Source organism: Ochotona princeps, chromosome 1 (assembly GCF_030435755.1).
Source record: "Ochotona princeps isolate mOchPri1 chromosome 1, mOchPri1.hap1, whole genome shotgun sequence".
In the NCBI taxonomy this organism is placed as follows: Eukaryota; Metazoa; Chordata; class Mammalia; order Lagomorpha; family Ochotonidae; genus Ochotona; species Ochotona princeps.
In genome coordinates, this window is record NC_080832.1 from 159,570,526 (window position 1) to 159,585,296 (window position 14,771).

Genomic DNA, 14,771 nt, shown 5'->3' on the forward strand with positions numbered 1-14,771 from the left:
AGATTTATTGATTTTAAGATAAACATGCAGCCCAAAATTCTGCATTTTTAATAAATACCCTGGGTAATTCTTATACAAACTAAATTTGGAGGCACTGCTAGTTTTAGGCATTAAAGACATCACGGTAGAAATCTTGGTGTGTTCAAATGAATAACTCGTTTTTTTTTTTGGAGAGCATGAAGTTAACTCAAGGACTTCAGATTTTGAAATTCATACAGTTATACCTTTTACCCAAAGCAGTTTTTAATTTAGATATCAATTTGTAAACTATCCGATGAGTGTTGCCTTTCATAAAGACTTAATCATCAAGGATCCTGGATAAAGGGTTGTGTGGAGGGGTGTGTATGTGTGTGTGTGTGTGTGTGTGTGTGTGTGTGTGTGTGTGTGTGTGTGTATGGCAAGGGGAGTGGTTTGGAAAGCTTTACTGCTGTCTTGAATGTTTGACATCCACAGCAACAATGCTGGTGACAATGGGTTGTTTTCAGAACCTCTAGAAAAAAGAGCCCTAGTTCCTCTGTTTGTAGGAGACATGATGGGATGGCTTGGAGTTCTTCCACCACTCATCGAAGGTAGGCTGGCCCATGTCAGCCCTTCCAACCTTCAGGGAGCGTCACATGACTGACTGCAGATCAGAATGCTTAAAATCAAGTTCAACCTCATTCTTCCTCATTTGTTTTTGTGCCCTTAGATCAAATCTCTTTGAATCAGCTGTGCTATCCGTCAAATGGAGTCCCTGATAAAATCTACCCCATAGAATTACTATGGCAGTTGAACTGCAGAGGTTAAAGTATTTAACAGAGTGCCTTGCCATTAGTGAATACATGCTAACTGTGCATATTTTATTAATTTTAGGACTGGAGTGTTAAAGAGAAATCAATGACCTAAAAACAAGGGCTTTGAGCTATTCTGTGTGATTGGTTAGTACTGGTTTTCCAATGAGGTGACACTTAAGAGTCTCTGTCTTCCATTCAGACGCGATTGCAGTTAGAACTGGTGATACTCTTAGTCCTTGAAACTTGTCAAAGCATGTCTCCAAGAAAAATAACGTTCTGTTAGCCCATAACAGAAAGACAAGGGATTTAGCTTACTTGCCTGTTTATCATCTTGGCTAGGAGGATAGAGAAGAAAATGATACTTCTATGAAACGCTCAGTGGATGATTGAAGGTATCTTGTACTGGAACACTCACTTGCCCATAGATGTCTTCCTCAAAAGAATTATTTTTTGTTATACTGTGAATTAAATATGCTAAATAGCTTTTAAAAGTGCTATGAAATATTTGCTCTGTGCTGTTAGATATGGAGATACGATTTAGTTCACTTTCCATTGTTTGTATCAGCCATCGACTCCTCTACCCTCCCCTACTCCAGCACTTTATATACAGTGAAACAAGATCTAGAAATAGTAAATACATCACTTATTCTATTGATAAATGGGCATGAGATCTCTCAGTTGTCTGATGCCAAAGGTCATTCCCTTAACCACTGTGACGCATAGCTTCCTTTTAACTTTGGTAAGTCATTACTAAGTTAATTACCAAGTTTGTTATTAAAGAAAGATTGAGCAGTTGGGGTAGAAATAACCTACATATAAACTCTGGGGACTACAAGATGCATTTAGAACGAATGAAATGTCCCAGGGACACACTGTAGAACTTGTGAGCAATTTACACTGGCTGATATTCTGCTAATCTGCTCAAGTATTGTGTAGGTATATATGTTCTTTTAGCTTTATCTCTATGCTGACAAAGGTCTTTGATCTTATATCCAGTGACTTAGATCATTGACTTTTCTGTTCTCCTGGTCCATGTCTGTAGAAGGATCAGTGCTGGACGTAAGTAAATACAAGTCAAAGCCAACAAATGAGTCCAAGCAACCTTGGTTATCTGATAGCAATCAAATACAGCAGTATCTCCGTGGCTGTCCACAACAGATGCTTGCCACCGACAATCCACATCCACTTTGGGAAAATGGAAACTTCTGCAACATCCATTCTTACGCTAGAGCAAAGGCTAGGCCACCAACTAAGATGCTGCTTTTCATTCGTTACAAAGAAGATGACAAGATGTCACTGGAGAGTTTAGAACCAACCACACTCTTCTGGCCCAGAAGTGATGTTGCATTCATTCACAGATCAATGGCCAGAACCATTCAAATGTACCATCCAGCAGAGACACGGACAGGGGTTCTACCTTGTGCCTAGGAAGTAAGAGACTGGAAAATCTTGGTGAGTGGAATTAATGGGCCGCTGCTGCTCAGGAGGCAAACTGACTTTCTACTGATCAGAGCTGTTATATATTATGGAGATATGAAATTGTGAAAAATTCACTATTTGTCAAAACAACTATCATATATCTTCTCATCACTTCATTAGATAATATGTATCCCACCACAAAATTTTTCAAAGTGTCTTTTTCTGAGTTACTACATATTTATAACTCTTTAGCCAGGCTGCTCTACCTGCTATGCATGTGAGTACTGAATTTTGGGGCCAGTCTGGAGGGGTTCTAGAAGGCCACCCTGAACAGGACAGAGCACCTGCCCTCATGTTAGAGTCAGTCTTGGGTGGGCCAGGAAAGGTCCCAACACCCATGGCTGCAAATGAGAGCTAGACCTGGGGAATAACCTAATAAGGATTCAAGGGGTTTCCTTGACTGGGTCACTGTACCCCTGGTACATGTGAATGCTGAGACTAGGGGCAGGCCAGGCTGCAGTGCTGTAATCATCGGTCAAGTGAGAACAGGGACTGGAAGCAGAGGGTTCTGGAGTGACTCACCCTCTTACACACCAGGTGGTTGCACTGGATACATACGGAAATCAGAACTGGCTGGCAATGATATGGACCAGATTGTTGCACTTGCTGGGGCATGTGAGACTCAGAGCTAGGCGTGGGCCATATTTAGTGTTGTGGTCAGAAGTGGGCTCCCTGATGACAAGACTGTCATTGGCAGGATTCCTAATCTCACTGAACATCTAACAGACATGTGGTCTGGTCTTAGAACACGTTTTCCAAGATCAGCTCACCTCCATTGCTGATTCCAGTTAAAAAATGAAGAACATACCTAGATTATACATGAAAGGCAAGATAACTGGCTGCTATTATCCAAATAAAGACCTCAAGTGTCTGATCACAGAGTGGAAAGAAAAGCAACTGGGCATAAAATCTCAGTCCAGATTCCATAGAATGCAACCAACCCTCTGGCCATTCTGAGGTAGCCATGGACAATCAGTAGGCCTCAGTGCTTACACAGAACAAACCACGAAGAGTCTGTGCGAGGACAGACGGAACAGTCACCTCATACGTTATGAGGCCAACGGTGTCTTAGAGCAATCAAGATGATGTGGTGGACACAGCAATTGTCACTGAAAGGAAAGACCCAGCATAAGAGATCTCCCAGATGATGGTCAGAATTAGAACGAATATGCAGCAAGCTTAGGCCACACCTGTCATGCTCTATGTTGCTCTTACCCAACCACCACTCAGTAACACTCTGAGGAGATTCTCTCTTCAACGTCTTTGAGGCAGTTTTAAGAGCCATCTTCATCCTTAGAACTAAAGGATCAGTGCAGCCTCCCCCTCGCTTCTCCATCGCCCCTCACCCTACAGACACAGGAAGGAAGGCAAAACCATTTTTCTCACTCACCCCTTTCCAACCTCCCCATTCCAACTTGTGGCCCACACAGGTCTGTAATCCCTTTATTTATAATGAACATTTAATTTTTTAAAGTGAAATCTTTTTTTTTAATAATGATGTAATTATTTCTTATTGGAAAGGGAGATCAGAATTACAGAAAGGAGAAACAGAAAGATCTTCTATCCACTGGTTCATGGACCAAAAGGTGACAACGGCTGAAGCTGAAGTGATCCGTAGCTAGGACCCAGGAGTTTCTTCTGGGTCTCCCACATGGGTGCAGGGTCCCAAGGCATTGGGCCATCCTGTACTGCTTTCCCAGGCCACAGGCACAGAGCTGGATGGGAAGTGGAGCAGGCAGGGCACAAACTGGCGTGCATATGGGATCTTGGTGCTTGTAGGTGAGGATGTAGCCATTGAGCCATCATAGCAGACCCTGTAAATAAAATCTTAACATTTCTGTTCAATTAAAGATTTTTCCACTTAGGATAGAAAGAAGAATTTCTGGATGATTTGGGTGCCCCCCAAACAGTAGACTTTGTGTTTGTGTCTTGGGGAGGCTGCCATTTGGGAACATTGGCAGTGATTATTTTGACAATGCTTAGTATTAGTGTCTGCACGTGTTATATGTGTTACTAGATATTTAATAGGGAATAAAACAATGAAAGTTACATAATGGTGAGGTCATGTTAAGATTTTCAATGCACTGCTATGGTATTGGAATCATTAGGGTCAAGGTTATATTATGACATTAGTTATGCAAGAAATAGCCTAGTAAGTCACAGAACATGGAGTTTATAATTAACCAGTTTCTACAATCCTTTTGTTCAGTGTAAGTGATAAAAGTAACTGGAGGTGATCAGAGGGCATAGAAAAGACATGGGCAAAGATTTTCTCTACTATGTTTAGTAGTTCATAAGACATTCAAGCTTTCATAAGAAGGGAATGAATGGATACTTCTGGACAGCCAGGAGAGAACTCTTCCTTTTAGGTTTATTGAACTTCCATTATTAAGATTTTTCTGTTCACCTTTGATTTTCATCAATTTGACTTTGTCACTTCTACTTATAGTTTATTTTTTCTGATCTTCATGTTATAGATTGATATATTTCATGAAGTGGGGGAAAATTCCTTCATTATCTCTTCCAATACTATTTTCTGCACTGCTGTATTTTTCTTCCTCTTTGAGGATCCCAATGACGCTACACACAGTTCTCTGGGGCTGTGATTCATTTTTTTTTATTCTGTTTCCCTTTGTGACTCAGTGGGGATAATTTCTATCAACCTGCCTTCAAATTCACCTGATACCACTGTGTTGTGGCCAGTGAGTGACTATGTAACTTTAATATTTTACAGGTCTGCTCTAAAACTTTTCTTAGAGTTCTCTCCTGAACTGTTCAATCCATTCACCAATGATTTTTCATCTAAGCCTTTATTTTTCTATCCTAAGTATAATGGTTATTTAAAACTTTTGATCATTTCAACCTCTGGATCAACTGTGGTTCAATTTCCTTTGACTAATACTCTTTGGTTTATGCTTCCTAATTCTCCGTGTCTTTGGATGTCCTGTGTGTGTGTGTGTGTGTGTGCGCGCGCGCGCGTGTGTGTTTCTTCATTCTGTAACAGAAGATTGTAGGGAATCACATACCATTTGATATTTCCCCATGAGGGATTGATGTGTTTACTAATACTAGTGAATAAGCTAAGGTCAGGTTGGATGGGAACTCAAGCCGGTTTTCACTTCTTACTAGTTTTCAAGGCTTTATAGTATCAAAAGACCCTCCACTTGCGTTGAGCATCATACCCAAGATTTGTGTAATCATGAGATGATTTTGTGGATCTGTGCTTTCCAATCCTTCTCCGAGGCTTTTGGGCCACCAGTAATCTCTGTTTGCCTTCATTCACAGACACAATTGCTCACATGCTGTTGAGAATTTATGAATTTTGTAAATTCAGAACTGATAGAAGGATGTGTTTTGCATTCAAGAGCTTCTAAGTGTTCCACATGCCACCTTATCCTGATATTGTTAGAAGTCCAGCAGGTTTCTCCTTTCTGCTGGAAAGGTTTGCTTCTTCACCCTTTCCTGACAGTAGGTCAAGTGGAAATGACAAATCTCTATCTGAGATTTGGTTTCTTTACCTTTCTCCACCGCTTTAGTTCTCCAAGGGCTTCACAGTATGCATTGATTCTGTACTTTGATATTTGTTTTCTTGTCTTGAGGGGAATGTTGACCATCTGAGACCCTCCCCATTAGAATCAGAAGCAAAACCTCGAGGGGCTTTCAGGTGTTTTCCATATTTATAAATGTGCTTGGACCTGGAATGTACTTTTTCTTTTAAAGTGAAATAGTTACCTAAGTTAAAAGTGGTTCAGATAAAAAACAAATTGCAATAATATACATCTCATGTTTTTGTGAATGTGTTTGTTTACTGAGCTGATAATGATACTAAGTTAGCATGCAAGGTAACTTTTACCTCTGGCATATGGACATTCAGATGTAAAAAGAGAATTGACTCACTCTAGAGTACAAATTAGCAACGGTACAACTGAGTCCCAATGGTCAAATTCCTATGATGTGTGTTTAATAAGACTAGTCTGGAAAAGACTAGTGTAATAGGTAGGAATTTTATGCTACGTTTTTTATATATTTATTTATTTTGTTGGATGACAATCATTTTTTAAAAAATTTTAAAGAAATATGTTATGATACAACTCCATATGCTCTGGGGTTTCCCTTACCCTCTCCCTGAATTCCTTCCTTCCCCAACTGATTTTCCCTATATTATTACAATAGTGCAGTTCTTCATAAACAGTCATAAGTCCATCATTCTGCTGTTTAAATGTATCCTGACATTGCTGGTACAGAAAATGGCAGAGAGTCCAGCATCCTATTGTTAAGATATATGAAACAGTTTTGTTGGGAGTCCATCTTTGATTTGGAAGTAGAGATGCATACTGCATTGTATCTTCACATCTGGATAGTCTTTATCACACAGTTACTGTACATTCCCTTAAATAAAAGGCCAGAGCAGAAATAGATGCGATTATTGTTAATAAAATTTGTTCAAGTTTATTTTTAAGCAATGGCTGAAAACAGGTTTCTGACTCTGTCTTCCTCTCCTCATAGCTGATGTTTTCTTATCACAACTGGTGTTCGCAGCCAACTAGCCAAATGAAAACTACAGGCTGATTAAGGATCTGTTTTGTCAGTAATTTGTGCCTAATGTTTTTAGCTTTCCCATGGGCTGTTGTAGAAAATGGTAAATCTGGTTTAAATGAAACTTGATCCTGTTAATGACTTAATAGCAGCTGCCACAAGGTTATAGCATTTTTTAACAGATGCCTCTGCTTGGTTTTATACTGAAACTAAACGTTAGGATATTTGCATACATTAAGTAAAGCATACCTACATACCTTTGATTTAATGGAGTGTTGCAATAGGGTCAGGTATATTCCTAATTTTGTCTATTTTAAATTCTTCACAAACAAGATTTGAAAGCCTAAATATCTTTTAGCTGAAACTTTGTTTGTACCTTGTAATTTCCTAAAATCATTGTTTCTAAAGGTCAGTGGACAGGCTCCATCTTTATATTTTGGAACTTTAACAGTGAATTGGCCAATTTGATTATTCCCTTTGATTTTACACTTGGTGCTATTTATTTAGCACTGACAAATTATGTACAAAGTTATGTGCATGGAGGTGAGTGGAGAGGCAGGCACAATAGCTCAAGTAGTTAATCTTCCACCTCAGGGCAATGTGATCTCTTATGGGCAATTTGTGTCCTGGCTGCTCCACTTCATTCAGCTCCCCGTTTATAGTCTGAGAAAGCAGTGGAGGATGGCCCATGTCCTTGGGACCCAGCATCTATGTGGGAAACCAAGAAGACACTCCTGGTTTCTATTTTTGGATTTGTTTGTCGTATGACAGTTGCAGATACTTGGGGAGTGAATTCTTGGATGCAAGTACTTTTGCTCTGTCTTTTCTTCTCTCCATAAATCTGCTTTTTCAATAATAACAAAGAAACAGACAAATAAATAAATCTCTTTTAAAAAATCAGGTGTATTATATTGCCAGTCAGAAAAACAAGAGTATCGCTTCTTGGCCTTTTGGCTAAGATCAAGTGTAGAATAACCGGAGTAGTCATAGTGAAATAGGATTTTCTTTCCTTCATGAGATGTACTGGCACATCAGGATTAGTTTCCCTGGAGTGCAATAGTTTGACCACTAAAAAACATTTATTCTGTGCAAAACACTTTCTCTGGGTGTGTGGTTGTCATGAAAATGATTGACAGCAGGTGCAACAGTGAGTTTAGTGGAGGATGAAAATGGGTATACAACAGAGGTAGCAATGCAAGCAAAGAGGAATGAAAATATGGAATGCTATGCTAATGAACACAACACATGACTGAATTCTAAAGCAAACTGTCCAGCTGGCAGGGTCCAATTTATTGTGTCATTTGGGTCATATTTTCATGGCGGCCTTGCTGGACTTGGAAGAATATTCACTTTCCATTTCACACTGAATACAATGTGTTTCCAAAACATGTAGACATCCTAACATCTTCTTTCATTTTAATATCTTTTCTAGGCACTGCCTCCCAAGAAAGCTGTGAGACCTGGCCTGGCTTTGTTATTTGAACTCTTTCTTCTTCACGGGACGTATACTAGCCTTGACCGTGTTGTGGGCTGGGCAGTCTTCCCTTTGTGTGACAACAACTTTCATGTAGTAGATGGAAAATTCAAGTGTCCCCTACTCCGTGGACATTATGACCGGAAAGTTGGTAACTTCAGGGAAATTGAAGACTTGATTTGCCTGGATTTGGACCACTGGCTGGGCAATATTTATTTTCAGGTTGGTGATATAGCTTTGTAAGTAGAAAAGGACTCAAAGATTCTCCTATTTAGCTTTTAAATGCCTTTTATGCTATTGAGAATTTTAATAAGTCATCTTGTGATTATGGAAGTAATTACATTTATTGGTGATTTCTAATAATGAAGACACAAAATTGATATGCAGAAATAAGAATCAAAATTCTAGCATTAGCCAAAAAAAAACCCTTGAAGATAATTTAATATAGACTTGCACATTGTGAATGGCCCATAACTGCTGCTTGAATCTTCTGATTCTTGCTTCAGAGTTGATTTGTGTTGAAGCAGACTAGGTACCTGCTCAGAGTGCAACAGGAGTGGGAGCCAGCACTTATCTTCCCCTGCGTTTTAAGCATTATCTAGTCTATGGATAGAGAAGAGACAATATAAAGTTTGTTTCAGAAAGCGTTTTGTTACTGTAGTGAAGCCTCTGGGGCAAATCATTTGATCATAAAGGATATTTATTTAGATGGAACTGGGTGTGATGATGGTAGGTGAAAGACAAAAGCAGGACAATGTGTTGGAGGCAGGAACTGAGAGACAGGGTGAACTCAAGCCCTCTGAGTGTTGCAGCAACTATCTCATCGAGAACATCTATAAATGAACTCCTTGGGACACTGAACAGAGTGACCTAAAGACTTCCCGAGAGGCTCCACCAGGTCCCAACAGCACCATTATGGGCACCCTCCCAAACCACAGCACAGTGTCCCCGTTTTGGACTCTTGCCACCTGTCTGATGAGGCAGGTATGTGAGTTCATAGCACAAATTAAAGACTCACATTTCCACAGGACTCAAGTGGTCATCACAAAATATCTCCCTTTGCCATGCCATTTCAAAGCACGTTGTACCTTTTCTTACCTCAATTATTCGAAATAAAGCAAATTACGAATTCTATTTTCTAATCCAATCTTTAACAGATATAGCATTGCAGAACTTATTCTAAACAAACAGCATGGAGGATCTAGGACATAATGTGCTAATATATATTACCAAGAGCATTCCAGCACCTGTGTAGTCTTATTGTCCGAATGCATTCTTCCTGAATACAATGTATCCTGGTTGCCTTTTTGATCAATGTTATTGATTCTTCTATCTTACTTACAAATTTGATTATGCGTCTTTCTTTCTTTCTTTCTTTCTTTCTTTCTTTCTTTCTTTCTTTCTTTCTTTCTTTCTTCTTTCTTTCTTTTCTATCCTCCTGTCATCTGTTTATATCTAACATCTACCTATCCATCCATCTACTTACTACCTACCTCCTTGTCTACTTCACTGCCAAACTTTTTCTGGAAACACATAATTTTGATCTTAAAATCAATAACAACATATCCATCTGGCATAATGGTGCTCCTGTTGGTTAAGCAGTTTGAGTAGAAGTATCAGAAGTGACCTTTCTGCTACCTGACTCCACTAAAGCATTATGTTGAGGTATTCATTTGGGACAGCCTAGTTCTGCTAGTGGGACAAGTGCCCTCATGTGACTATGTATTTTTGTACTTCTGGAAGCAGCATTATGCATAAGGCTGATTTGATTGTGCACTAGAATGGTGGAGAATTTTTTTTTTCAATATACTGCCATATCCTTCATGTGCACCTGGATATGGTGGAGAATTTTTAAATGTCTCTGCAAAAGCTCTATTTTCGCAGATATTAGTTTGTTGGCTTTCTGATGGAGGCTCCGTTACTAGAAATTGTTAACACCTACTAAAAATGAAGAACACAGTCTGAGTAAACTTCAAAAGGAAGACTATTACAAATGAAATGCAAAGAAATTATTGAAAAATATTCACATTTGTTAAGAAAATATTTTAAAAATCGGTAATTTGAATGTGTACCAAGATTAAAAATAAATTGAAAATTAAAATACAACCTACAATGGAAATTTGGTTATAATGATTATGAAATCATGTAATTCTAAATAACCTGCTTTATTTACTATGTGTTATCTAAAAGTTAATGTTACATAAATAATATCATGGAAAGTATTATAATATAATACACAACAATGTCATATTAACTTTGTTTCATAAAACTATTGCTTTGTTACCAGTCAAGAAATGGGCAAAGGGACAGTAGCTACCACGTACACGTGGGGAGCTGCTCCCAGATTTGCCGGAACCTCGATGGCTACCCCTTTTCTGGGTGAGTCCCGGGGGTCTGTGTAGCGAGTCTGGGCCTCCCCTACTGCTCGCCATGTGGCTTGAGCTGGGGGGAGGAGCCAGGAAGGGTGGGACTGGGGCCCAAGGACTTGAACCTCCGGCAGGCAGCTACCTTGCTGCCTGCCGGGGGGCCTTGGGATGGCCACGCCTCAAGCCTGGGAACACACAGTAGCTACCACGTACACGTGGGGAGCTGCTCCCAGATTTGCCGGAACCTCGATGGCTACCCCTTTTCTGGGTGAGTCCCGGGGGTCTGTGTAGCGAGTCTGGGCCTCCCCTACTGCTCGCCATGTGGCTTGAGCTGGGGGGAGGAGCCAGGAAGGGTGGGACTGGGGCCCAAGGACTTGAACCTCCGGCAGGCAGCTACCTTGCTGCCTGCTGGGGGGCCTTGGGATGGCCACGCCTCAAGCCTGGGAACACACAGTAGCTACCACATACACGTGGGGAGCTGCTCCCAGATTTGCCGGAACCTTGATGGCTACCCCTTTTCTGGGTGAGTCCCGGGGGTCTGTGTAGCGAGTCTGGGCCTCCCCTACTGCTCGCCATGTGGCTTGAGCTGGGGGGAGGAGCCAGGAAGGGTGGGACTGGGGCCCAAGGACTTGAACCTCCGGCAGGCAGCTACCTTGCTGCCTGCCGGGGGGCCTTGGGATGGCCATGCCTCAAGCCTGGGAACACACAGTAGCTACCACGTACACATGGGGAGCTGCTCCAGGGTGGCCAGTGCGCCATTTGGTGCCAGGCCCCGCCTGCTGGCCGCCCGGCCAGAGAGTTTTTGACTTTTGGTTCATTGACCTGCTGCCTGGGAGGCTCCCTCCTGAACCCACAGTGCTGGGGGCGTGAAGCACTGTGCTTGCTAGTAACCTGATCTCTGAACACCTCAAAGTCTCTTTGGGGATCCCTTCAATCAAAATGGAGGAAACAGAATGCTGGCAATGAGGGAATCCCAAATGAACTTGAGGCTTGCACCTAATGGTCCTCAGAGCAACCACGGGCAGGTGCGTGATTTACGGCTAGGAACAGGCCCAAACTGGGAGGTATGGGGACACCACAACTGGGATAAGGCTCCCACCAAGGAGTGTATGTGCTGGAATGGGGGCTGCATTCTATCTAGGAAACAGTTGTAGTCACCCGAGGCACTAGTGTGGGCTGGGATTGGATGCACCAGGCCTGTTCAGATCCCAATACCATCTGGTGTTATGGAGAACCAGGGTAGATGTGGGACTGACTAGGCTGGGTCTCACTCCTCTTCTGAGCCATGTGTGAGCTGTATGTGGGTATGGACGAGCCATGGCTGGGCTGAAACATCCAACAACAAGAACCAGAATGGGGTGAAAGCCAGCCAGGAAAAACCACTGTTCCTGCTAGGACAGGAGGTGAACTGAGTAGGGCTGGCTCAAGAACCCCCTGGCAAGCGCAAAATCTGGCATTGGGAGGGGTTCTGATGGAGGAGCCTGGGCAACTCCTCTGGCAGGACACAGTCCCTGCAGGTAAGCGCAAGAAGCATGATAGGAAACAGTCCAGAATAGGCCATGGAAAGTTTCCCACTGGCATACATTCAGCATGGGTCAGGAGCAGACCAGGCTGAATCAGTTCATGTCAACCACTGGCAAATCCGATCACCAGAGGAGAGTGTGGGATGGGCCGGGTTTGGTTGCGACAAAACCAGTACACATTATGGAATGCCAGGGCGTGGTTGCCTGTACTGGATATGAATGCAGCACCCATCCAGCACACGTGAGACCCAGGAAGGAAGGGGCAGAGCTGGCGGGGGGGATTAAGGGGCTGGTCCCCTCGCCGGTCAGCTACTCCCACTGGAGAGTGTTGGCTGGGATAGAGACAGACCCGACTAAGCAAGGCTGTAACACCTGTGCGCTGCATGTGGACTAGTTCAGGGCCACAGCATCAGGTGGCAGAAGCTGGCACTGGGGACTAATTCTGTAGAGTCAAATCACAGGACCACCTAAAGAGTGCATAAACCGGGACAGAGAGACCTGGGAGGGAAAAGTGGGTTCCCCCTTCCTGGACCACTATTCCCGTGGGAGGGCATGAAAACTAGGACGGGGGCTGGGATGGCTAGATAGAGAGGCACTCAACAACATCTGTGAGGGCTGGATGGTTGAGTTGATTAGATAGAACTAAGCTTTAATACCCATTGACAAGTACCAGAGACAAATGGGATGGGGGACAGACTGGTCTTCTGCTACACATACTGGCAAACCAGGGTAGGGGGCGGGCTTGGTGGGGGTTATTGTGGGTCGCCCCGACTAGGCTGCAGCTCCCACTGGTTGATGTAAGGGCCTAACCAGACTGGACTGCAACACCCATTGGTTCCAGTGCAACTCGGGACTGAAAACAGAACCAACACAGCAATTGCAACCACCAGCTGATCGGGGTGATGGACTGTGCCGGGCCCTGTGCTTGCTAGAACATACAAAAAACTAATCTGGGAATACCTCAAAGTTTCTTTGGAGATCTCCCCAATCGAACTACTGGACTCAGAACTCTAACCAAGAAAAGACAGAAGACAGAAGGGGACAGTCATTCATCTCAGCTATATGTTGGCAGCAAATTATGGGGCAAACGGAGACTTTATGATGGACCATGTCAATCAGTGGACGACCTCATCGAGCGAAACTGGCAGCTATTCATAACTGGGGAACTATTAATACCACTTGGGCACATATCTCAGAGCATGCCCCACATCCGGGACTTGGGGTGGGCGGGAAACCGGGTGGGGCTTCTCCCTCAATGTCCCCCTTTACCTCAGATGCATGATGGAAACAATATGGACATAATGGCATTACCCACTTTCCTATCCCCCTGAACCTTTTTTTTCCTTCTTTTTCCTTTAACTGTAGTTAACTATGTAAAGATTGTCAACAACAATACAATAAAAAGAGAAAAATTAATTAAAAAAAAAAAGAAATGGGCAAAGGAACTGGGCAGATACTTTTCAAAGGAACAAATACAAATGGTTAACAGGCCTATGAAAAAATGCTCAAGTTTCCTGGCAATAAAAGAAATTTGAATAAAAAGAACTGAGGTTCCACTTAACTCCAATTAGAATTGCCCACATACCAAGAACTAGCAACAACACCTGCTGGCAAGGTTGCTGGGAAAAAAAGAACCTTACTTCAGCGTTGGTGGGATTGCAGTCTGGTACAACCACTATGGAAGTCAGTATGGAGAGTACTCAGAAAACTGAAAGTCTTCCTACCATATGACCCAGCAATTCCACTTTTAGGAATATACCCAAAAGACATGATGCGTGAGAGAGAAATCAGCACCCCTTTGTTCATTACAGCATAATCAATAATCGCACAAACATGGACGAAGCATACATGCCCATTAACAGAGGACTGGATAAAGACTTCAACTGTGGTTCATCTACACTACAAAATACTACTCAGCTACTAAAAAAAGGAAAAAGAAACTAAATACAGCTGTTTGTGGCCAAATGAGCCAAGCTGGAGACCATTATTCTACGGGAAATGAGTCAATCCCAAAAGGTCAGATATCTAATGTTTGCTCTAATATAAGATAATATGATGTTAAATCCAAGGAGTTTACAAGTGAATTTTACCTGTTGTCAATGTCCTTTTTATAACTGTTATTGCTACTACCCATAATTAATGATGATCTAGCCCTTATTGTGCTTTCATTAGCACCACATGGGACTCAACCTGGCATTTGCTCCTACAGGAAGATGTTGCACACTCATTTTGACCAACCTAGCATCGTATTGATACTTTTGTTTCATGTCCATCAACTTCATGGGGATGAAGCTACACCAGTTTTTCCCTGTGGTGAACTGTACATAGGAGATGCACAATGGAAGTGTAGCAGAAATTCCTATGTTCATAGGTGGAAACAGAGAGAAATATATCCCCAGGCATGCACCACAAGGATGGACTCACAGTGAAATGACGGATAATCTCCTACATTTTGGGAGATACCTCAATGGCAGCATAATGGACTTGTAAAAATTCACAGAAGACATCCACTATAATGGAGGGAAGAACAGTGGGAAGGCAAGGGAACTTGAGGAGCGGGAAAAGAGACCCCAGTGCCTATTAAATTGTGTCATAAAACACTAAAAAGATTAAAATTTAA

General features: G+C 42.2%; 1 protein-coding gene across 1 annotated transcript in view; it reads left to right on the forward strand.

The window, feature by feature from the left end:
* LOC101532567 (uncharacterized) overlaps window positions 1–14,771 on the forward strand; it is a 253,999-nt gene that overhangs the window by 83,907 nt on the left and 155,321 nt on the right. The window contains exon 10 of the mRNA XM_058670437.1: window positions 8,221–8,484. Coding sequence (XP_058526420.1) covers window positions 8,221–8,484 — 264 coding nt within the window. The remainder of the gene's footprint in view (window positions 1–8,220; window positions 8,485–14,771) is intronic.